The following is a 26,781-nucleotide window of genomic DNA, read 5'->3' on the forward strand; positions in this document are numbered from 1 at the left end:
TCAGTAATCAAAACAGAGGATAAATATCTCCCATTATGGTTTTGCAGATAAAATCCTTCTAAGGCATTATGGCTGCTATGAAAATAAACCTCTCCGCTTGACTTTTTCTGTGCTTATATTGTGATTCGGTGGTTAGATATCACACAGAAACCTGTTACGGGTGACGCAAGAATGCATAACAAACGCAAGAATGCATGACAAGTCAGTGCGCTGAGACTTTTCTAGCCCAAACGTCCGACAGTCTCTGAACGCAGCGAGCTGCAAAACTGCGAGAGAAGCGATGATTGAAGGGGATAGCAGCGAGCGGCGGTGGCGACGACGGCCATCTTAGAGCTACCGTGGTAACCGACACTCATCTTCTGGATTTTATTTTTCTTGTTAGAGCAACATTCCGCCTGACTGACGAGGGAAGAAGAAGGTTGTTTTTCACTTCGCCGCGGTTGAACTCGAAGTCGGGATGCGGTTCCGAGGGAATACACAATTTGCATCCGCTGTCGGACTGGTCCTCGGACTATTATGTGCGGTGGAGGCAGCTAAAGGTAACTAAGCTGGGATTTATCTCCCGTTGTGTTGTGTCTCTGTCTGTGCGTGTCACACGGGTTTCTCTAACGGCTTGGGACGTTTAGTTTGAGATTTAATGGTTTCGAACGTTGGCGTTTCCAGCCGTTGAAGGTTCGAACTAAAACGCTGCGCGGTTCTCCGGAGGGATGCACGTTCAATAACCTGTTCAGGGATGGTCAGCCCCGGAGCCGCAGAGCCAATGGATGTCGAGAAGTATCCCACCGGCAGCAAGTGCATCCCGCGATAAAGCATCCATTTTAGCCACAAACAACCCCAAAATTACACATTATATTCGAACAACTTGTGTAATATTTTATCTTAACGCGTAAACACCCGAAGTAGGGTACTTTTGAGATAATATCAAGGCCATGAAACGACCCCCTTCTGTCATCTGCATTCAGTCTATTTTTGGCTACTTGTCTCTTCTAGTCGCTTCTTAGCAGTAAGTAATAAGACTATCAACATTTATCACCTTCTGCAGAGTTTTTGAGATTTATTTAACTTGCTCGTGTCTGGTACTCCCTGTACTCGTCTTGTTTTTAAAGATATTTGAGTACATTTGAATGAACTTAACCCGAGTGATGTGATATAATTCGTTATCTTAATCACTACGTTTTTAAGATCCAGTGTTATTAACTTGAACCAAACGGGTTTATTCTTCCATTAGTAGGCCTAATGCTTGGTTTGGCACCGTTGTGGTCGCACCAGGATGGAGCTTGGTTGGCTACGCATTGCAGATCCTCTTCACAAGCCCCTGTTTTTGACGGTGGATTTAAAAAATTTATGTGCTGTGGTCACAGGTTTAAATAAAAAGCCCCTCATCATGAGTAGGTCTGGGCCTACTTACTACTACAGAGCCTGTATAATAAGAACTGAAAGTGCAACTGGGCTCTTCATGTGCAATGTCACCGATGGACACCATCACACAGTGAGGAGAGACATGCCTTTATTTGCTGCAGGGCGGTCCACCACCTCCCTCCTAACAGCAGCTCACACACTGCTCAGACATTAACACCATCACTGCATGAATTTATAGACTGTGTTTTAACGTTAAACTCAATCTACTGCCTCCCCAGTGTGAGCTTCATGTTTCAGGGTGTGTGTAAAGGCAGGTGCATATTAGTCACCGGCCATATCAACATGCCTGGGCAGCCACCAACGCTGGAGGCTACTGTGTGTTGTTTTCTTTTAATGCTACACCCGTTTTATGCCTATGGACAAAATAAAGAGTATGAAAGTGATGGATATCCATAAAAGTCTGCACGGGGGCTATATTTTTCCTTGTTGCCATGTCAAGCAGCTGAGAATGCACAGCAGCAGGAGGCAGTGACTTAATTTCTTTTTTCATCATTCAAAGGGAGAAGGCCTGTAGCAGTTAGTCTTGGGTAGCGTGTGTGAGATTATGGCTTTTTTTATGTTGTAGTCAAGTGTGTGTTTGTAAAGTGCACCTGCAAGCTTTCCTGCCCTTATCAGAGGAGGAGGCCTGTGAAATCACCATCTTGGTGAGGGCTTATCTTTTATTAACCAAAGGTCACTCTTCTACTTTGTGCGCCACCCCTTGTCACCTGCAGCCCAGCTTTGTGTTTCCATGGTTTGTTGTTGATTCCTTTTTTATTATTATTATTATTATTATTATTACCAGCTACTTTTCAGCAGAGGAGGAAACAAATATTTCTCTTTTTTCCCAAAGCAGGGTTCAGTGTTAATGGTTTTGTTCACTTGCCCAACTGCTCAGAAATAGGGCTGGGCAATATGGCTTATAAATAATATTTCAGTATTATATGATATATATATATATATATATATATATATATATATATATATATATACACACACACACACACACACACACACACACACACACACACACACATATCTATATATATATATGTATGTATGTATACACATTTTCTCTAAAATAACATACTGAAAATTCTCAAATACTGCAAATATATGATGATCTTATAGAATATGATGCTTTGCTGTAGATTAAACTACCCAACAGTATATAAAGCAATTACTTCAACCATGAAGATCTACAGCAGTAAAATGCAACATACACATTTATGCAGCAGTTATAATCCAAAAACATCAGATATAAAGGTAAAACACAGACATTTACCATTTTGCTACACAATGACTCTATAAAGTAAACTTTGCTATCATACTACCTGCATACTTTTAGTAAGGTCCAGAGTGCAGAAGCACAGCAACATTTAATTTTCAGTTTTAATCCTTATTTAAGTAACTGAATCAGAACAAGAACACAGTGTGCCATAAATACAAAACAGCAAACATTCTTGCATATTGAAAATTGTATGGCAGTGCCCCTCCTCCTCAGAGACTGTGAAACAATGAGTTTAATTCTTTTTTACCACTTGCCGGATTGGGCAAGTGAGTTGCTAGATTTACTAGCCCCATGTGACATTTTTTCTGGGCAACTGTGCTATCCTTATTATAGGAGTTCTCCTAAGTTGTTCTCATTCCCGAACCCTCTAGTTTAGATGTCTACGAATGATTTGTATGAGTGAGATGGAGCTTCAGCACATTCAGGTAAATTTAGCAGCACTAGCAATGGATGTTGTAGTCCTCAGCTTTACGCCTACTCAAACATAAATCACTGATGATGACATGGCTACAACAAACCTTGAAAGATCTGTTGGAAAAATATGTTTCTGATACACATAAAAAATCTTACCTAGACTATATGATTCATTACACTGCTAGTGAGGAAAAGTCAGTGTGGGTAAACATGGAGAAAACTCAGATCATCTGTAGCAGGCCTGTTAAAGCTTCAAGGCATTTTAGGCTTTTAACTCTTTGATGTTGTCCACCACTGATTTCAGTACACACTTCTGCAGTATTTTTGTCTTTTCAGTGTGGTTTTTATCACTTGTTTTCAAGGTCTCACCCATGTAATCTGTTTCCTTTTCTGTTGCCATGAGCAGCTGCCGGGTGTTTTCATGTTCACAAGTTAAACGTTAGGTCTGCTGACATGCATGAGCTTCCTCTCTGCACACACAGCCAGACAAAGAGAAAGCTGGCTGCTGGGAAGTTTCTTGGCTCATTCGTCATTGAATTAAGTAATTGTAGTCAAGCAAATTCGATGCCCTGCTTTGTGTGCTGCTGAGTTAACATATGCGCTCTGCTCACATGGCTTTAAGGAGAACATATTACAGGTTAGGTGCAAGTGTTCTTTCCTCCCAGTCCTCCTTGTCTTACAGTCACTGAAGAAACCTAGTATTGATCCACTGAAAATTGCATATCAGTTACGGTTAGTGCAATGTGTCAAGTCAGTGTTTTCCTTTTTAAATATAATTTATTGGTCAGTCGTGTGGCTCACCTCTGCGGTTTCTTCCTGACCACAGCCTTATTAAAACAGCCATAATATTTTATGTTAATATACAAATATAAACCAGGAAAACACTTAATACATTTTCTGTTATCTGTAGGAAAAAATACTCCATCATGTCTTTTAAGGCTGGGTGATACAGACAAAATCAATTATCACAATATTTTTGACTTAATACTTTAATATTGATATTGCAGTGATATTGTAGGGATGACTGTCGATGCTTTCACAAAATATTAACAAAATTAGATTTCTGATAAATAATCAGCAGTAATGTGGATATAGCTTAATGACTAAGTGGTTTAAGTCAAATAATTAGACTTGCACCGATTTCAACTTTCTTAGCCGATTCCGATTTCCGATTATTGAGTGGTCTGACCTACCGATTCCGATTTTGGCCGGTTCCGATTTTCAGTCTTTCTAAGAACTGTAATTGACAGCATTCACAAACATTTTTGCAACTTTTCTTGTAAATATGTTCATAATAAGACACTGACTATTAAATATTAATTTAATACTTTCTCCAAAATCATCCAGATTACAACCAGGCCTTGTTATAATTTTATATTAAGACTATGAATTGGGTGAACGTGATCTCGCGATATCATCTCGCGGGATTTCGCGGGACGCGATTTCACGTGATCTTTTGTGGAAGCGGATATAAACAAACCGGAGACTAACGCGGTGCAACAGTTTGAAGTAAAACTTTGCCGTGAGAAAAACAAACACAGAAGTTAAAGGAGTCTGGATGAGAAATGTTTGAGGAGACACATCAACACAGGTTGTTTATTCTTCAGCCAGAACAGGAGGTGAGATTTTAACTGTCCCTCTGTGAACAGCAGTCTGCTGCTAGCTTGCTAGCATTAGCCTGAAGTGCGAGAGAGTTTACGGCTGTTTTGCGACATCGTCAGCTGCTCCGTTTCGTTGTAGACTGTCTGTCTTCTCTTTATCTTGTTCTTGGAATCTGTTTCTGACACCATCTTCAAGCAGACGTGTGTGTAGCTGTTATCAGCGCTGTGTTGACGTCACGGTCAGTTTGTCTGCTGCGCGCATGACGTGACCATCGTGCAGAACGTGTGTGAGAATGACGGGCACAGAACCGGATTTGTGACGCTGACCGGCCGGTCACCGGTCAAGGCCAGTCACGTGAAAACCGGCCCGATTCTGAGCACTGCCGATTAATCGGTGCAAGTCTACAAATAATAGAACAATCTGGGAGATTCAGAAAATTACATCATTTTACTGTAATGCAGTTTTTAAAACCAAGAAAAAAAACACTTTCAAAGCAGCCATTAATTGTTTTTTTTTCTATATATATCAGCTAATTTATTTACCAATTCTTCCAACTGTAGCCTAAATAATTTTTCATGCTTACTTACATTTGGCCATCAGCAGCTTCACATTAAGAGTATTATTGATCTTGGCTTTCAAAAACATCATTGGTTGAAACCTTTTGCCCTTTCTTATGAACTACTCTCTCATCACAAATAGGTCTATTGATTACAAGATCCCAGAAACCAAAATGTAAGAAGATCATCATCGGTGACCTCTGGTTGACTCAGGGGAAATAGATTTGCTGACATTTCTTATTTGTTACTGTAGACACTCAGATTTCACATCCTGTGAGCTACCAACAATCTGCATGAAGTTTGTCATCTCGCTATGTTATGGCAAACAGAAACTATGTGGATGCACACAGCTGACAATGACTGCATTGTCCACTACTCCCATGCAGCTCTAGTAATGCTGTTGTATGCCATCATTCAGCGTCAGTTTACAGACTTGTTTAACTTCAGAAATAACATAATCAAATATCAAGAGAGTGATGGCTGATGGCTAATGTGATGACATACTGGGAAAGATGTGGATCACTCCAGTTTCAGATGTTTCCTTTGAACATAGGGCTTTATGAGCTGGTAAAACAAAAAAGAAAATGTCAGCTGTCATCACTGCGTTACTCTAGGTGGTTTTGATTGATAGGACCCATTTCATTTGATGCTTAGTGATCTGCCCTATGTATTCCACAGTGTCTTGTCACTACAAGATTTATGGCTTTAATAATCTCAGTCATTGAACACAGATTTGACAAAAAAGGAATCAGAGAGCACATGCCTTTACTGTAACTGCAAAAATGTGCTATTTTAATTCTGATTACACCTGGTTAGAGCTGCAATTATAAGTTGATCAACTGATTAGTCGATTGAATGAAAACTATTTTATGAACTATTTTGATCGATTTAAAGCAAAAATCTCAAACATGTACTGGGTCCAGGTTTGGATATGCCTCTATACCTCAGAGCACAGGATTTATGAACCACAAAGTACCCAGTAACTGGCTGCGTGGTGGCACTATTTGCTATTTGGGTCATGTTTACACCAAATTTCATAAAATAAAATCAAAAGTGAGATAATGAAGGAACTTTGCTGTGGGATTTAAAACTGATTACTGCTTATGTGGAGAAGTATAAGAGGAGCCTGAATAACTGTTTACTTGCCCTACACAGAGGCCCTGTTCCTACAAGTTAACTCTTACATTTTTTTTAGTATTTATTCAGACGTTTCTCAGAGGAACAAAGGGCTTTTAGGCCCAGACTTCAGGGTTGGGATCCTGACTGAACATGTAACAATGCGGTCACTGTTAGAAGGATCGCGACTCAAGCCCCTCAAGAATGTGTATATGAGATAATCCTCTGAAAGTGCTAAGTTGTTGAAGCATTTCGATTTGGTAATTTGCCACTTAGTGCTGGACAGATAGTCCATGACAATATTGGACTCCGTTTGGGTCTGTGGTGACTTTCCTCTCATTGGTGCCTTTGCGAGCTGAATGGAGCCAGTGAACTGTCACGAATGGGTCATTCAGTTGTGAATATTAAGTTGTGCCAGATGACTGGGAAGTTACTTTACATTCACACGAGCCCTTGGTTTTGACGTTACACATTGCAACTGCAAAAAGTAATATTTGGAAATGAATGGTGTGAGAAAGTGTCGGAGCATCCAGGATTTTAATTGTTTTTATCTCATATAATATAATCATCCGAGCTTAGTTAAAGCTAGTGCAAGAAACCTTCATATTTTGTTGATTTTGTTGATTTTTGATTTTGGTTTCCACCGTAATAACCATCTATCTATCATCTACCATCTAACTATCACGTGAAAATCTACTGCATCTTTTTAACTAGCTAGCACACTGCTCATTATAACTTTAGGAAAATGTAAAAGCAGGCCAGTTTCATCTGATTTCATGAAGAATCAGACCCAGTAGGAGTCATGAAAAATAACTATAAAGTCAGTCTTATTGCTTATGCAGGTCATTTAGAGGCATAAATTGAGACTGTTTCATAACCAGTGAAAATCTCTTTAGTAGCTTTAAAAATATTCTCAAATAGGCCTACATTTTGTCAATTGTATGATTTTATAAAAGCAGAATCTTGTGAAGATAATTTTGTAATTTATAAACCATGCAAATCTTCAAAAGGTAATGGTAAAATATCCTTTCTCTTCATTGAAATGTCACTATTGAAAGTGAGTGCCTTAACTCTGAAAGTAATGGCCAGTGGTGCACCTCATTGTGTTATTTTTTATTAAGTGAGTAATAAAAAACCAGCGCTTGGCCTACAGGTTTTAATTCAATCCATATCTGCAGCTTATCTGGCTGTATTACTTGCTCCCTGGAGTCCCATTGCTTCCAGGAGAAAAACTGGCACTGCAGAGCTATTCACATTTGGGTGTGTCCACATTAAGATTCAGGCTTCATGGGAAACAGGTAATCAGAGAGCACATTACCTGCCGCAGGTCAGCTACACCCGAGTGCCTGCCTGTGCAGAGCTCTAGCCGTCTCACTCTCACTAGCTCTTTGTGCCGCTCACACAGAGAGGTGATTGAGTTGCATTCAAGGCTCTGCGGCTCCCAACCCCCTCTTCAGAGGAGCACCACGGTCGTCGAGGGTGTGTTCGTTCTGTTGGGCGGTCGAGACGGTGTAGAGGACAAACAAATGTTGTTGCCTGGCAGGGCAACTGAGAGGCTCTCCTGTGTGAGCGGGGTGTTTGGGGAGTGAGGGCCCCTGAGGTCTGGGTTTCCTTTAAGGGTCTTCAAGGCCTCCTAGAACAGTCCCCAGTCTGTGATAGAGGTGGCTTGCGTCAACAAGCCAAGGAGCTTGTAAGGCAAGACAAACAGAGAAGTGTGGCCACTGTTTCAGACCGTGAGCAGATTGTTCATTGATTATTCCTGGGCCATGCAATTAAAAGAGTCCCACTCACCAGCATAATTGAAGTCATTGCTTGACTCACATTTGCATGCATGTCATACCTTCACCTCTTTGGCTGCAAGTTCTGCTTGTCTTTGTTGGATATCTCTAGAGATGTACTAATCCACTTTTACACTTCTGATCAGATTCCAACATCTGAATTTGTATATCTGCCTATAACAACTCTGTACTAATATCTTTTTTCATTAGTACTATTATTGTTGTTGTTGTTGTTGTTGTTGTTGTTATTGTTATTCTTGTAAGGCTGAAAGTGAACCTCAGTTTAATGTTGATGCACATCCAGTTTTCATCATCTGGAAAGCTTGTTTAGTTTGTGTAATGTAACATGTCTAATGACATCCTTCAACCATTGTAGGGCGCTGTAGGATTGTGGCTTGAGAAGTTCACGTTTTTTTAATAACGAAACTGATACCTTGGCTTTGATACTGGTTCCAGAATTATACTTTTTTTGATAACAAATCTATTTTAACAAAAAGAAGATTACATTACACATTATAGTAAAATGAAACACTTAAATTGAAGAAGAAACTGTTCCAGAAGATGTGGGGGTTAAAAAAACAAAACAATGATCCCCTTTTCCCGGCATAATGTAGTGTTTTCCAGCATGCCTTTACGAGGTGTAATGTTATGCAGTCAGTCAACAGTATTTTAACCCTAGATCCTTGTACAAGCATGCTGCATGCTCATTGGCTCACTGACAATGAGATGTACTCTTTAGGTATTACAATTTGGTTTTGGATGACAAGGCATTTTACAATACATGATAGGATTGATATAATTCTGTCGGTGCCATAAAAATATCACATTTTGATACCTAGCCCTAAACATCAGGTCTCCCGCTAGATATTTGTCTGACGTAGGGCTGCATGATATTGGAAAAAACTGACATTACAATTTTTTTAACATATGCAGGGGCGTGGTCTGCTTTGGCACACTGATTAAGAACGATTGTGATTGGTGGATCGCTGCGCGCAGTGTGTGTCAGGTACCCTTGAAATTAGATGAGAACACGTTTAGTTCATTTGCCTCCTACATCGCAGGACCTGCAATGTGAATGTGATTGCGCACACGTACATTGCGATGAGGATGCTCAAACGATATATTGTGCAGCTCTAGTCTGACATCATTAAGGCCTGAAGCTGCCTTCAAAACTATCATGAAGGAGCACTGTGATTGTTGTTGAAAACGCTCTTGTCCACCAGGAAAACCTGGCTTCTGGCAAGCGCAGAGATATTGAATAGATAGAAATCAGTCCTTAGCTGGAACTGCTGCTCATATTTGCTAGCACAGTTGGCATAAATTGTACATTTTACATATTCTTCTGTATTTTTGTTTTCACAATTTAAGCTGTCCATATTTTCCAAACTCTTGTGGGGTTTTTTTTCTGCTGTCTCCTTGGAAACACCCCAAGGTCTGACTATCACCTGAGCACACCAAATCTCTTCTTCTTTCTTCAGTGTACTGCTGCAGCTAATGGGACAAATATGTGAATAACAACCTGGCAACAGTGAGGCTTTATTTAGCTTCTGACAATAATAAGACAGCCTGCACACTCTGCTTGTAGTCAATGCTGCCACTCATGGTGACTGTTATTGGCAGGTTTTGCTTTTTAATTTTTAATTTATTCAAAATTCTGGATAATCAAACATTTACACTAGAGCGCAGACTGGTACATACAGTATTATTAATCAGAGTTAAACACATGCACCAGCTGCTCAGCGTAAGATTTAATATATATATTAATACACTGATATTTATTTACACAGTATCACACTGTTTGCAGTCACAGTATGATAGTTTGGTAGTTAATTGTCTTTAAAGTATGTATAATCTCAAATATGAAAATGGTTGCGAATAGATACTTGAATACTTATTGATACTACTCTCTATAAATTGGTGGAAAAAATAAAGATTACATGCAAAGATATGGCATTATTTTATTATTAATATTTGTAGAAAAAGCAAGTTTAATTGGTTAGAGCTGCAGCAATTAAGTGATCAATCAATTATGAATTGATACTTAAATCAATCGTTAACTATTTTTATAACCAATTAATTGAGTTGAGTTTTTTAAAGAAAACAAGAGTCAAAATTTGATGGTTCCAGCTTCTTAAATGTGAATATATTCTAATTTCTGCACTCCATTGTGGCAGTAAAATTAACAAAACAAGGCATTTAAGGACATCATCCTGGGCTTTGGGAAACAATGATCAACATTTTTCACAATTGTCTTGACATTTTATAGACCAAACAACCAGATGATTAATTAATTAATAAACAACGAAATTAAGCATTATTTGCGACCCAGAAATTGTTTCTTGAGTTAGTGCATTTAGCTATATTTTCATTAAATTCAGTAAGAGAGAACCCACACTTCTAAACATTTTGCCTCATCAGCTGTTTATGTAATGTTACATAAATATCTTTGGCAGTATTGTTTGTCTAGGAGCTTATCGATTTTTCTTTTAAATTTATTTATTTATTTATTTTTTGGCACTGACCAATCAGGAACTGGTCGCAACTTAGTATCGGTCCTCGATACCCATCCTTATACTTAAGTTATTATTGCTTTAAAGGGTTAATTGTAGCTCAGTGGTTGATCTGTTTCACAGTGGGCTGTAGTAGAGCTTCACATTTGCGATTTAATCGAAGAAGATGAAGGCTTGCAGGCTGTTGGACAGCAAATATAGAATATGAACTAAATCGATGTTGCAAAGCTCCACAACGTGTCACAGGCCTGAGAGTTGGCTGTGTCATCATCATTATACAACACACCCTCAGAGGTTCCCAGGCATTATCAGGCTTCATCTGATAATTACAAACCAATCATCTGCTGCAGTGATGCTGCTGCTACAATCTGGACAGCTGTGGTGTACATATCTCTGGTTCTCTCAGGGTGATCAGTCGCCTGTGAACACTCTGATATCATCGTGTTTTTCGTTTAGTTCGTGACAGTAGTGAGGGTTATACAGTAGCTGGACACATGCAAAGCTTTTGGCAAGCTTTGGGGAGACAGAATGATTTTATTTCCCCATCCATGAAGAGGAGTCCTCAGAGCAGTGTCATGGAGGGAGAATGAGTGTGTACAGGCATCCTATTGAACCTCAGGATTAGCAGGACCTATTGTGGCCCTAACAGTCTCGCAGGAAGTGTTTCATCACGGTTAATAGGTCAAACTGTAAAGGTTAGGCTTCAATGAAAGAGTGAGGCAGCCATAAAGGGGCTTTGTTTTTGTGTCTGTGTGAATGATCAGTGTGTTACCCCGTTCGTTGGGGGTCATGAAGCAAGTTGATGATTAAACCACACATTTGAATACCTGTTATCAACAGAAAATTAGTTAATCCTAGGGCTGGGCGATATATCGATATAAAAATTATATCGATATATTTTTAAATGTGATATGGAATTAGACTATATCGTATATATCGATATAGTTCAAATTTGCGCTGTGATCCTTGCTCTGCTGCGCTGATAACCCGGAGCTCTCTGCACTGCTCCGCGCGCCCCTCCTCTTTCGTGCACAGAGGGGAGAGGGGCAGGGAGAGACACTCCGGCACTCTTCAACAAGCACGGAGGAAGCAACAACGGCTGCAGAGCGCGCGACGGAGGAATTGGTTAGTACACGAATAAGCAGTGGCTCAGTAATTTGGAGATGGTTTGGTTTTAAAGTATCAGATGAGCAACAAAATCACGTTATATGTAGGGAATGCGCTAAACAAGTTACAGCCAGGGGTGGAAGCACTACAAATCTTTTTCACCACCTAAAACAGTGGCAAAACTGCAGTACGAAGAGTGTGTGAAGCTGCGCGCTGCAGAAGCCCCAGCTGCAAGCCATCCACAACCCGAAAAAGCTCCAGCCCCGAAACAAAGCCCACTGCGAGCCTCATTTCCCGCAGTGTGCCTTATGAAAAGAAAAGTGACAAGTGGTGTACTATAACGAAAGCGGTGTCCTATCACATTGCAAAAGATATGGTCCCTGTTGCAACTGTGGAACAAGTCGGATTCAATTTCAATAAGCCATTTATTGTTGTCAAACTAAAAAAAATGTTTATTGTACTTTTCTCATGAATAGATTTATTTCAGAAAAAGATTGGCCTATTTTATTTTATAGGCTATTTTTATTTAAGATATATTTTTATTTAAATGTGCACGGAGCTTTAATTTCAAAAAAGGTACAGTATTTATGTTTAAATTTTATTATTTGAACAACTGAGCATTTTTTTTCATGAACCAGGTGAAGAAACCTGTTTATTATTTATTCATTTGATTTTGCCACTGTTCACTGAAATAGCCAGTTTCAATAAAACTACTTGTGACATGTCATATTTAGCTTTGACCTTGACTGAACATTTGCTCTCACTTTGCAGAAAAAATATCGGGATATATATCGTATATCGATATTCAGCCTAAATATATCGGGATATGACTTTTGGTCCATATCGCCCAGCCCTAGTTAATCCTAAAAGTTTGTTTTGGAGATTTATGTTGTTCATTGTTGATGTTGTTGAGGGCTTGTTGGTCCCATTTAAGACAAAATCTGTAGAAAAACTGTTTATATTCAAAGAAAAGTGAAACTTATTAAGCTCTTACTGTAGGAAGAAATTTATGTCCTTTGGGTAAATTAGTTGCAAAACAGGCACATAAGTTGCAGTGCTCTTCACACTGGAAAACAAAAGGTTTTATATTAAAGAGGACCTAATAGAGACTACCACCTTTAAGTTCAGGCAAGTGTCTGTGAGTGATTAAAGTGGGGAAATGTAGTGGATATATTGTTGCACCATTGGTATTGCAATATGTTATTGTTGCAATATTAATCCTGACTGTTGTATTTGATACAGAGAATACAGTTACTGACCATGATTCAAAAGCTGCATTGTTCAAACTTAATATAAACATTAGCCAGTACATTCAATATAGAAAGACCACTCCAAACAAAATCCAGCCAAAAATAAATTCATGCACACTCAGTTGCTGGTTTGTTAGGTACACCTAGCTAAATTATATTGTCTTATACTGACAGGTGTTTTTGTCTAGTCATCAGCCAGTGCTTGCTTTCATGAGGCTGGTAAACACAAAATGTCTGCAGACACATCTGCAGGCAGCCTTGTCCATGTTGGTGCTATGGGACAATGTCAGTCCTCCCTCTTTGTGAAACATGGGAAGGTGGTGTCTTGAGCCCTGTACTATAATTCTCGTGCTTCATGCTGGAAACATTTGCTAACAAATGTTAACACACTTCTCTCTTCCTAAATGACAGGAAATACAATCTAAATCTGTTACTGACTAGAATCTATGAATATATAGTCACCATACAGTGGTTCCCAAAGTTTAATAAACAATAGTTGGGGAAGCAACTGGTATTAAAATGATTGAAGTTGAATTTTAGTGAAATAAAGGTCAGCAGGATAGCGTCAGCTAGCTACTGTTTATTTGATTATGAGTTATGTAGGATAGATAGATAGATAGATAGATAGATAGATAGATAGATAGATAGATAGATAGATAGATATACAACATATTACTGGCTAAGATAATAATTATATAAATATCGGCATTGGTCAAAAAACACATATCTGTTGACCGCTAGTTGTGTCCACCCCATTCATATCAATGATGACAGGTTTAATAATATAAAGACCTCTCTGTAGTACAGTTCAACAGTATCACGAATTACAGCCTCCAACAATGACCACACAGTTGAATCAACAGCTCTCTAAAGCATAGTCAAAAACTGCACTGCATTATAATCCTAATGATGGTACGATTTGTTGCGGGATTGTTGTATTCGACTGCATTAGTTGTAGGTGGATCTAAGTGAATGTACTCACAATTTTAAACATATCAGTACATATATAAACCACACTGTACACATCATTTTAAGAAGTAGTTTGTTTTTAAGCATTAATAGTTTCTTAAAACACTCACTGTGGTTCACAGAGTTCACAGTGCAAGTGGCAGAGACATAGAGCTGATCAGTAGATGACTTGGCATGGCACAGCGTGGTACATAGTCACTCAGAATACTTTGTCTTTGTCCACCTGTGTGAGCCATGTTTCATCCCTCTCTCCAAACAGTAACTGTTCCCCTGCATTGTCCCTCTGCATGTCATTTGGATGTCTTAAAAGTGGACTCCAGGTACTGCTGGGACATCAATTGTGCGCAATTCATTGAATCATGCTTCTCGTTAGACATACGGTACATAACAAAAACTTGGCAGCAGCGTATTTTTGGCGGCCTTAGTTGCTTTGTTTGATGTCTTGCTTTGCGCTTGACCTTGTCAGTGAATGAAATAGATGCATCCCATTATGGGATTAAATGTCGGTGGCTTTATTTGCTGCGTAACAGGATTGCATACCAGGCAGGTACTGTGTTGCCGGGCTATAAGTGGGTACAGTAGCCTGCCATCTGTGCAGGTATTGTAATAGCTTGAAAATGTTGTTTATCCCCTGCCAAATCATTCATTTCTAAAAGGTTTCTTAAATGATTTTTTGTTTAGTCCATGCCTGCTGGATTGGGGCTTAATTTGCCTGGTAGTTGATACAGTATACTATATAGCAAAGTTCACTGTCTGTTGGATTTTTTAGATAGATACTGTTAACAAAACTTCATTGCATGTTTCTAAATTATTTTGGTTTGTAGATGTGGTTTGTTCTATGTTAGAGAGGGGTGACACTGCCTTTTTGATATCTATTATTTAGCAAGAGGCAAATATCAGCCCTTTTTTATCTGTGTATTTTTATCCTAACTCTCCATCTAATATTTATATTGAGGCCAATTATTTCTCTTTGCTAGAAATAGGATGGTGGGTCACTGTAGTCCATTTTTCTCCTTAATCTCACAATGCATGCATGCCCATGTTCATTATTTTTTTTACTTTTTGTCCCCTTCTGTTCGCCTTTCTTTAATCAGTCTGCACTCTAGCATGAAAAAACACATTAAAAAGGATTAATGGTGTACAATACTTATTGTTTGCTCCTTAAGGCATCTTGGCTTTTTGACTTGAAATCTAGAAGTGTTGCAGCATTTTTCTTTTCAGCAGTTTTATTAAGTATACAGATATATGCAGAGGCATGGAGGCAGATTCTGATAGATTTTGGGCTCTTCCCATGTTTAATTTTGAAGAATTCAGAGTGTCATGTTTTCCATAGACAGTTAAACATTCATTTTAACTTGGTGTAACATTGACCCACATTACTGTGACTTCCTCAGCTTCATCATGTGAGGATTTAGGACTATGATCTAGTTTAACATTCTACATGGGATTAGAGAGAAACAATGGATTGATTAGCTGATTAACAGAAAATTAATCTGCAAGAATTTTTATGATTGACTTTTGTTCAACTGTGGTGGCTGTGGCTCAGGAGGTAGATCAGGCGGTCTACTCGTCACAGGGTTGGTGGTTTGATCCTCGCCTCTTCCTGTCCACATGTTGTGTCTTTGGGCAAGACATTGAAATCTGGGTTGCTCTCCCAGCCGCTGGCAATGCACAAGCCAGTGGATTCCTACTTGCTGGTACTAAGCTGTCAGGAATGGCATTCAACATGAAGAGCCTATGCTAAATCAAATATGTGGACCATAAAATCAGATTCCCATACCATGTTAGGCGGGGCCAGGTTTGCCAGAAAGACACAGGTGATTCACTGTGGTGACCCCTAATTGGGCCAAAAAAGAGGAACCTTAATTGTTCAAAGATCAGCAATTGCCTTAGGCTCCAAGCTACCAAGGGCCATATAAAACACCGAATAAACGTATGGTTAAGAAAGTGCGGGTTTGTTTCCCAAATTAAGTATGTTTTTAGAAAAATCCATACACTAAAATGGCATCAGAATGCATAATTCATGAGTATCACAGGGCGTCTCCACTACCTTGGACTATTCAACGATCTTACTGTGCATCTGCAGAAATAATTCAGGAAGATGGTAGCTAACTATAAACAAACAGCTCTGCATGTATACAGACTGTTGAAAAATGAAGCAAAGCTACCCTAGTGGTGCAGGATGCTAGAGGGATGATATTAAAAGACAATACCCACCACGGCCACAAGCTCTCATGCTGTAGTTGTCTGGCAACACATACAAAAGTACCCACTACTCTACCACCAGACTACAGACATGCTTTTTCCTGAGGCTGCTAGACTCATCAATTCATCCTCTGCATGCCAACATAAATAAAAGTTTATTTTTACAACTTACTATTTATTCAAGGATTGCAAAAAGGGGAGATCAAGGGATGCGGAGGGTCACATGTTTGTGTTTGCCTTAGGCCCTGGAATGACTACATCTGGCCCTGCTACCCATTCTGTATTTTCAGCTTCTTAGATTTAAGGATTTGCTGCTTTTCTCTATTTTATATAATTTTAAACTGAATGTCTTTGATTGTGTTTTGGAATGCTGGTTGGACAAACAAGTTATTTGAAGACATCACCTTTAGCTGTGGGATGGGTATTTGTCACTATTTTGAGACATTTCATAAATTAAGCAAAAACTAATGGAGAGATCAGTTTATGTGAATACGATCATAATTTGCATCCCTGTGGGGTACTAAGCAACACATGACGCACATCTGTATTGGGCCTATTTTACTAGATAATTAATAAGACAAGACATGGAACACACACAAAACTCATACTTCTCAAGCATCTTCTGCTGACAAATCAGTTTAATGTTGATTAGTTTAATGCTGATTATTTGTTAGAATGAGTCAAGAGCTTCCTCTTCAATTATCTGCTTTTATTGACTGAGTCTGCAGGTTGTAATTGGGCCAGTAGTGAGTATACATTGCATTAAATGAATTGGTTTCCTAATTAAATCAAATTAAGAAAATGGCAGTCTTCCATGCTAAATGTCCTCAGTGCTGCAGCAGCAAGCTGCTCTCAAACTGCCTCAAACATTTCAAAGCCCCTCTCCTAATCTCATTCCATCCTAAATCCTAAAGCGTCCCATCATGAAAAAATAAACTAGTCCTTCCCTTACAATACAGATAGACTTGCATCTTATTGGTAGTATACAGAAATACAGTGTGTAATATGTAATAATAATTCAGTTTTCAGGAATAATGGTGTCTGTATTAGTGAAAATCATGTCTTTGTTGTTCTGTGTCAAATGTTATCTGTCAAGCAAGTCACAACACAGCAAATGTTCTTCCCATTCACTGCAGGCTTGCAGGGGGATGATGAAGCTATCTTGTCAAAAGGCCTTGTTGGCAATTTCACACAATTTATGTGCGATTTTCACGCTTTGAATAAAATCAGTCTTTAGATTTCATTTCATGGGAGGTGTTTATGAGTGAAAGGGGCTTTGATTTTAACTGTGATGCACATCTGTAACACAGTTTGCTTTTGAAATTTGTCAAAAACCCTCTAGGTTTTCTTGTCCTCTGACCTAAACCTACATATGTCACGTTTTGCTGCTGCACAGTTTGCCTTCTGTGAACATCTCTGCATTTCAATTGATCTGTCCTGCTGTTCTCAGGCCATTGTTAGGTCTCTTTTGTCAGACTTCACAGCACAAAGTAGACTGGCTGTGATAGAGTTGTCTGACTTACACGTCTAGTTTTACCCATGCCGGCAAGCATTTAGTTTGTGTTCTTGTTTACAGTGGTTGAAATGCACTTTCAAAAGTAAAACTCTTTGTCAAGTTCCTTGAAACTTACTAATGCATCAAGGTGGAGATTCATGCTATACAAATGGACTTGGTGTTTCATAGATTAAGGTAGTTCTTGGTAGTATTGTTCAAGATCAAACTTAAATGTTTTGCATAAACATGCAGGAGCTTTCAGAATGCAGACTGATAATCAGAGCGGAACACCATGGGCAACAAATGTGAGGCCAACGTGACCTGGCAAACAGTAACTCTGTGGAAGCCAAAGCAGATTATTGTAGTAGTCTGGCCTGGCAATCTGTCTAAAGACACCCTCTTCACTTCAGGTCATGAGACACTCAGTTATGATGATTTATTGGGCTTGATCAATTCCAAATAATTGGCAAACACAGCAGCTTGTTCATACTAAGCACTGTTGGTGTAGGACGATTCAATCAGTGATGTAGAATGATATGAAGTTCTGCAGCATATTGAATAGATTATGTGAAACTATCTTCTTTTGGCAAAGCCCACCTCTTTTTACTTTAGTAGGGCTGACCCTGAAGCTTCTACCATTATTGTAATCCACATCCAAATCTTCTCTGAGCATCTGAGCATGCACAGGTACACAGAAAAGCATTCTAGTGAGGGAGTATTTCTGTTCTGCGTGCACAAATACACATGCTTGACCATCCCTGCATGCTGTGGCTGATGTCTCCTCTTCTGTCCTCATCTCTCATTAGACTCAAAATTACAATACCAGCAAAGTGAATAGGTTTGGGAAAAGTATGTTTGTGTGCTTGTGTTGCCTAGCCCTGCTGAAGCTTGTAATATCTGTGGGTAATTGTCCCAAAAGTGACAATCAGAACAGCCTTGGTCTGTAGTTATGCTGAGTAATTTTTACACAGTTAACTAATTTTGCACATGCTCTATCATGCTGTAGTTTTGTCACCGCTAATATCCTTAGTAGTGACAAAACTACAGCAAGATATATCATTAAAAACAGACATTTTCTGCCAAATTTCCTGCCACCTCTTTTTTGCCTAGCCTAACTCTCCTGCCTCTCCACATAAACAAGGTTAATAACACAAATACACCGTTTTGTTTCTTTCATGAGGACAGGGTCCCATATTTATTTTTATGATTTCAACAGGGATTTGCTGTTCAAAATGTAGCCTTATCAAAGAAAGGATAGGGTGTGTTTCATATCGGTTGATATCGATAATTATTGATTGTGTAAGTTGTGACTGATATTTTGTGTACTCCAGGGAGGGAAGTGGCTGAGAGGATAAAATAAGTTTGTTGTATTATATTGCAACAGTATTACAGGGATGACTATTGGTGCTTTCACAAAATGTGAGATTATTTTATAAATAATCATCAGTAATGTGGATATAATGCCCCATTGAGTAAAGGCAAATATGAGATCAGCTGGAACAGTCTGGTAAATTGTCAAAATCACATCACTTAACTGTAATGCAGCCTTTAAAACCAGGAAAAAACAACATTTCTGACATATCACGATATAACAATATCCAAAATCTATCACAATATCTAGTGTCATATTACAATACAATATAATATCATTATATTGCCCAGCCCTCTTTTGTATTGTAATGTGTCAGGGACATAGTTTGTGTACATATCAACATCACTGTGAGAATGTATCTGTCTTTTTCCAGTTGAAACAAGCAAATTATATTTCATTCAGCCATGTTTTTGAAAAAGAATTAGCAACTGTAACAGAATGCCATAACTGAATGCTACAGATGGCACATTTATTTTTTTTAAATATGCTGTTTTAATTTTGTTTAAGGTATAAGGCATATGAGAATATGTTTACCTTGTGTATCGTGACAAATTCTGTTTCAGTCTGATAATAAAATTCTCTCACCAGAAAAAAATGAGAGTTTGGTGGGTAATTCTAATTAATTGTGGTGCCCACATCATACCAATCGTGTGCAAGTAGCTTGTAATTAATTTTCATTGATCGTGTAATCACTTAGATTACACTAAATTATGACAAACTAAATTACTGACTAAATTAGGATACACAACGCAAGTAATTTGCTTCGCTGAAATTGGATTTGGCAGACTGACATTTAAAGTCGTCTGAAAACATCCTCATCATTTATTTATGCTTTTATAGGTTTTCTTTTTTATCTGTTTGCTGTTTGAAGCTCATAATATAATTGTGGCAGAGACTGCGTGTTGATCATGAGGCGTCTTCCTTTTAGTCAGATGATGAATGTGTGATGTTGAGGTTTTCTGAAGTGTGACACAGCTGTGGATTTAATTTCACCATTCAAAACAAATTGCAATTAGGATTTAAATGTAAAGATGCACAAAGGAAAAATTGTTGAACTGCCTTATTTGTCAATGTACTGTGTAACTTTAGTATTTTACTTTGGTTTTCACAAATTATGTTACAAAAAACTGCAGGCAGTATGTAAAATTGTGAAAGTATTATGACCACAACATTCTTGTTTGTCAGCCTCAACAAATATTTGAATGGCACCAGCATTTTGCAACAGAAACACAGTAGTTAATTCACTCTGTCTATTTAAATAATGTCGCTTGTTGAGATGAATGTTGCGCTCAGAATGTGTCATTGTACACCGGTAATTGGATAAATGTGGGCTGGAGGATGTGCTTCAGTTCGTAATGAACCTGGCAATACTGAACATTTCTGTTCACAAACCCTTTTACCTGTTTGTGGATTTGTCATCAGTGCTAAAGCATTAAAACTGCAGTTTCCATTCCAGACAGAAGTAGTTTGTCACATGAAATAATTATTACACAGTGGTGCTATTGATAAATAGCCAAGTAAATATTTGAGTAACTGCCTGTTTGTCATCACTTAACTTACTCCCCTGCTTTACAAGACAAAAATCAGACAGTAGCTGCAGTTTAATTTTATGGCATTTTTTGTATCTTATGAATTGTGTGAATATCTGTGTGCATTTATTCAGATACAGAAACATTGTGCTCTTTGACAACAACAAAATCCAAGTGCTGATTTTGAAAGGTACTACTAAAATAGCAAGTAAAATGGGTTGGAAATGTGATTTTCTTATAGGGAGGGGAATTGATGAGAACTTTTATATTCCAATGCCATTATTTATTCTGCTTATCAGTCTAATTCGTTATTGATTCCCTTATTTCTTCCTGATCAGTTTTAATTGAACTAGCTGTAGTGTGAGAAGTAGCCATAGCAACAGTCTCTCTGTATTCAACTAAAATGGATGAAATGACTCAATATTTGTACAGCATTCATTTCATTCAGGCTTTCTTAGTAAGAGAAAAAAATCTTTCGTTCATGGAGTGTCAAATACATGGCATTTCTGGAATTTGACCCTATGTTACATAGAAAGATTCACAACTGTCAGAAAAACCCACTTGCATCAATAAAAGGTATTGATGAGCGCAGAGGCATACAATTCTGATGGACTGGACCATTTTGAACCAGCTCTCAAGAGTTCTGGTCCTCGATTCCCATTGATATTTGCTTGTGGGTGCTTTTGGTGAAGTTATTACAATGTGGGCCTCATATTAAACTGCTGAAGTCTCTTTTATATTTAAAATATTCTGCAGTGTAACCTTGCCCTGTCCTGGTTTAATTAAAAGGAGAAAATGCTCCTCAGGTATGTAATTGATGCTTAACTTATTTGCTAAAAGTTATATTAGGGTTTCGGCGATAAAAAGATATTCTATCGATATCATGATACGAGACTAGATATCATCTGAGATTTTGGGTTATGTCTTTTCCTGGTTTTAAAGGCTGCATTACAGTAAGTGATGTCATTTCCTGAACGTACCAGTCTGCTCAAGCTGTTCTAGTATTTTACTTTACCCACACAGTCATTATATCTGCATTACTGATGATTATTTATCAAAAATCTCATGGTGTTGATATTTTGTGAAAGCACCAATTCTCATCCTAACAATACTGTCGCAATATTGATGAATATCAGTATAATATCAGTATTGAGTTGAGACTATAAAATATGTTATTTTAGAAAAAGATGCTGTTTTTCAACTCTGTTTTCCACTGCTAGAGATCTTTCATGTGTGCTCTGATACTTGGAACATTTTACATGCAGCATTTGTATCAAAGCCTATCCTTCATGAATCTAACAGAAAGCTCCCGTATAACCACTGGCAAATTATGATACCTTATAAATTATTAAATAGATTATTGTTCACCCCAGCTGGATTATTATATAACCAGAACAGTCTATTACATTGTTTGTGGGCCACATGCTTATTGTGCTGTGGTCGATGATCTCCTGCTGTTGACTGTTTAGCCTGCTGGAGCAGTTTATCATTAGCATGTGTGGATTAGCTTGAATGCATGACCTGGCCCTATTGAACTTATCAGACTATTTACTTTGAAAATCATTCTCTCAGTCAGGACAGTGAGATTTAGTTTTAGAGTATAGAGGCAATATGAGGTTTTCCTACATTATTTAGTAGCTTCAAAAGACAAAATAATGGCCATTTTATTTTGAGAAAATGATTCAAATATTTAAAGATTTGACTCAATCAGTAGGATCAAAGATTAAAAATAACAGGTCTTGCATAAAAGAATTATGTAATGATTGCTGTATGCAGCCCTGATTATCTTGAATGAATAATATCACAGTCAAAGAGCTAACATATATATGAAAATATGTATCATACACATATAGGATTCAGATGTACTTGCTTTTTTTGTTACTGTCTCCTCATCAGGAAATGTGCTTGGTCTGGTTACCTCCCGGTGTTTCTGTGCCCCACGGTGCCCTGTCAGCCAGTGTCAGCATCACCTTTGCAGATCAGTAGCACAGAATGTCATCCTCTCCACTTGCTCTGGAGTAGGCACATATTGGCTGTAAGAGAGCTGCATCTCCCCTGCGTCAACGCTGTTTTCTAAGCCAGCCCAAATATGTCAGTCACTGCAGCTTTTTCTGCAGCCTCCAGCTACAACCAAGTCCTGTCTGCAGCTGGGATGCTTCCCAGGCTGACGAACACACAAAGCTGTTATAAACGACCCAACTATTGCTCCTAGAAACCAGCCTGAAAGTCATCACCAAAGCCTTTATCATCCTTGTGATACTGCTGTCAAAACTCATTAACTGATACGGATTGTGGTTCTGTCTGTCTCTCGGAACATTACCGGCAGAGAAAGGGCTATCATAAACTCATCTTGAAAAAATTTGTCTGCAGTTTGCATAAATTGAACAGTATAACTTAAGCACAGTGTATTTAGGATGGAGAATGATGTGCAGTGGAAAATGTTATACCAGCGGATTTAGTTCCCGCAGAAACTCTGCAAAGGCTTTATCCTCCTTGGCTCATGGTTCATGTTGTAGGTGAAGCCTTCATTATGTGTGGTGCTTCTAAAAATAATATTTAAAAGCATCCAAAAACCTCATTAAAAATTTACTTAAGCTGCAGTGGGGTGAAAGATAAAAGTCAAACTAGCAATTTGAGAAAACACCGATGAAATCTGAATTTTAAAAAACAGAGATTTGGATTACTAATTAGTGCCAGTGAGAGAAAAACAAGCTGCCTATCAAGGAATCTCACCTCAGGACAGATATTAATTGTATTTTTATAGACTCTGAAATCTCCTCTCTCTGTTTCTCACAGTCAATAAGCACAAACCATGGATCGAGACGACGTACCACGGGATTGTAACGGAAAACGATGACAAAGTACTTCTGGACCCCCCTCTAATTGCACTGGACAAGGATGCTCCTCTACGCTACGCAGGTGAGAGAGGAGGTTTAATGCTGCTGCTGGTGCTATTCTTTTACTCCCTCAGCTTCACTTGGAATTGTTCTTTCATTTTATACTAAAAAAGAGAAGATTTATTAATAACTCAACATTAAAGCTTTGAGGTTGTGTTAAAGGTGATGTTAATATATGAATAATGCAAATTTCCTAGACATGTTAAGGACATTGATTTGTACATTTAAAGATATGTAATCAGTTTGCTAATGGATTATTTATAAATTGAACTAATTACTCTTGTAAATGAAACTGGAAAAAAAACAAACTTGAAGCCTCTAGAAACTCAAATCCAAAATAGCTTGTTAAACATAATTTGGGGTCTCATGTGCATAATAGTATGCATCTAAAAAGTATCAGATATTAATTTTAATCCAAATTCTAAATATTGTCATTCAAGTATTCCTTCACTTTCCTGTATTGGGTTTGAACGCTTGTGCTCGGACATTTATTACCAAAGTTGTGCAATTAATTCCATGCACCAATCAGAAAAAATCCACATCAGTTGCAAAGTGGGTGGAAAACTTCTCTGCTCCTTCGCTGCTCTCTCTCCACTCTCTCAGTCTGACCCAACTCAACAAAGGGTAGCTGAACCCATTATATCGCCTCAGACTTCTTTGACAAAAAAAAGCAATGTTACCTTGCAGAAATCAATATCAGTTTTAGTGTTTAATGTTAAAATTAGAACGTTTTCACCATCAGACAGCTATTTCCGTCAGGGAAGCCACCACCTATGCTCCCTTCACAGCCACCAAGACTCCTTAGGAAAAATAAAAGCGATTTTACTCCGCAGAACACTGGTGTTGCCTTAATCCATGGCAAGTAATGTTAGTTCAGATCCGAACTAACATGTTAAACACAGAAGTCACACAATAACATAACTAACTAACAGATCGAGGCAGCAGTAATTCAGCAACTCTTGTTTTCTGAGAGGTAAAATGTTTTTGTCCAAGGTGGCATCAGGCAGGCCTCAGCTCATCCTTGGAAAAGGCTGTCTGATGGCAGAGAATAACAGTGAAAATGATGTAAATATTGCATGCACTTATATCGATATAGATTATTTTAGGTGGTCCTTTTTTTAGGTGATTAAAATATGTTTTGCTGCTGCCCCTGTCTATAGCAGTACATTGCTTAGTTTCACTGTTGGGAATCCTGAGGGACATGTCAACCAAAACATGAACTTTTTTTCACTCACTGGATGCTTAATGATAAAGTAAACTTTGATATCATATGCATTTGATGATGCAAAAGCCATGTTTCCTGAGGCTTTAAGATGGAAATACAAACTCAAATCAAGTCTGACCATAATACTTTTAAATCATAATGTCATGGTTAATATATGAAGGTTCCTCTGTATTTTATCATCTATAACTGTCCTTGTGATATATAGAATGTATTTGGGATTATATGTGTGCTTATATAAATCAAATGTTCACTGACTCAGTAATGAAGGAAGGAATAACTTTGAATTCCTGGTGGCAAACAAATGTGTGTCAATGTTATGATGCGCATTAGATCTATATGACATGCCTGTCCTACAGACATACAGCTGGCTACCATATCCTCCAGACTGGCCCTTTTGATATTCAGATCAAAATACTCTTTCATGTTTGTGGGTTTTCCCCTCCCAGTGGAGAGGCACAATTAGTTTGCTTTATGTACCAAGGCAGCATTAGCTCTGGGGTTTTTAATCACACCAGGATTGACTTTGGCCAGGATTCAAAGCGGCACAGTACTGGAAATGATTTCCCACCATTTCACATCACATGAGTTGTGTGATCTTTTGTCTGCTACTCCCTTCACACTCAACGCTCTCACTCCACTTGATATGGCCATTTTTATCTCAGATTACTTCTCCTGATTTAGTAAGTGAGGCTTTAACATCCACGTGCCTGTCAGATGGAAAGCCAAATGTAACATTCTTCACAAAATTGCAGGACATTTGATTGTTCTCATAGGACTGATCGGCCATGTAGCACACATTTTTAAGGTGGACAACTTCAGGGAAGAGGCCCATAATTTCTTTGGGGCTGGGAACTGAATAATATGCCCATTCTCTGCATGACATTTGCCTCCTTTCACAGTAAATTAGAGCTGAATACAGAGCTTGGTGCTCCCACTTCTTTGATGAGCAGGGCCTTCCGAATGGACTGCGTGTCCCTGTGAACTAGCTCTCTTGAGACAGAGCAGGCAGTCTGGCTTCACGTGGCAGCAGGGGTGACCAGCTCTGTCGTGCCAGCCTCCTTCGAGCTGGCCCATCTGTGCCAACAAACAAGTTTCACTGTAAAGCTGACCCACAGGCCAGAGATGTCCAATCACAGGCTATCAAATCAGATCAGTACAACTAGGTGAATATTTAACATGAAAGAGAACCCAGTGTACAGTTAAGGAGTTAATTATTAGCCCCCCTATGAAATTTAAAGTGTTTTGGGTTTTTTTTAACAGAGCAATTTCCAACGTGGCATTTTTAAACATACTAGTTTTCTTTAGAAAACATAAATTATTTCTATTTGCACACAACCACAGAATTATTTCAGAAAAAACAAAAATGACCAGGGTCAATATTATTAGCTCCCTTAAGAACTGACCTTTTTATTGAGCCATAGCACAAACGATGTGCAATGATTTGCTTTAACTTTGTAATGCTCAGAGCTTGTAAAATCAGGTGAAAACTGAGGGTTATCTTTGCATTAACACACAGTATAAAAACTTCAGTAAGGGTTTGAGCTGTCACTTGAGAAAGCATCTGGCCAAAAACAAAAGAAATCAGTTTAGATTTGAGAAAAAGAATTGTTGATGCTCATAAAGCAGGAGAGGGATATACAAAGTTATCACAGTGTTTCCAAGTGTCAGGAACTTGAGTGAGAAGTATCATCAAGAAATTAAAAGAGAGCCACACGGTCCAGAACAAGCCTAGCAGAGGTAGGAAGCGAAAGATTTCAAAGACTCCGGACAGAAAACTAGTGAGAGATGTGTCTAAAGACCCCAGAACAACTGCCAAGACACTAGTGAATAACTTAGCCAAGTGGGGAATTTCAAAGTTTCAAAGAAGACAATCACTAGACACTACAACCTGCCCAGGAATGGACTGTGAAGTTGCAGACCAAGAAAAACTGAAGTATGCTAAGGACAACCTGGAGAAAGATTATGCATACTGGAAGTGTGTCCTTTGGTCAGATGAGACAAAACTTGAGCTCTTTGGCTTAGAGATGTTGCTTATGTTTGGAGAAAGAAGGAAGAGGCGTATAACC

At 38.5% G+C, this 26,781-nt stretch overlaps 1 protein-coding gene across 4 annotated transcripts in view; it reads left to right on the forward strand.

Annotated features, from left to right (window-relative positions):
• Positions 1 to 276: 276 nt before the first annotated feature.
• The window catches only part of clstn1 (calsyntenin 1), a 53,295-nt gene continuing 26,790 nt past the window's right edge, over positions 277 to 26,781 (forward strand). For all 4 annotated transcript variants that reach the window (XM_084721345.1, XM_084721347.1, XM_084721346.1 and 1 more), the window contains exons 1-2: positions 277 to 539; positions 23,390 to 23,512. In XM_084721345.1, the coding sequence (XP_084577471.1) occupies positions 458 to 539; positions 23,390 to 23,512 (205 nt within the window). In that variant the 5' untranslated portion in view covers positions 277 to 457. The remainder of the gene's footprint in view (positions 540 to 23,389; positions 23,513 to 26,781) is intronic.

This window comes from Lutjanus erythropterus, chromosome 6, assembly GCF_056507025.1.
Source record: "Lutjanus erythropterus isolate fLutEry1 chromosome 6, fLutEry1.hap2, whole genome shotgun sequence".
In the NCBI taxonomy this organism is placed as follows: domain Eukaryota; kingdom Metazoa; phylum Chordata; class Actinopteri; order Lutjaniformes; family Lutjanidae; genus Lutjanus; species Lutjanus erythropterus.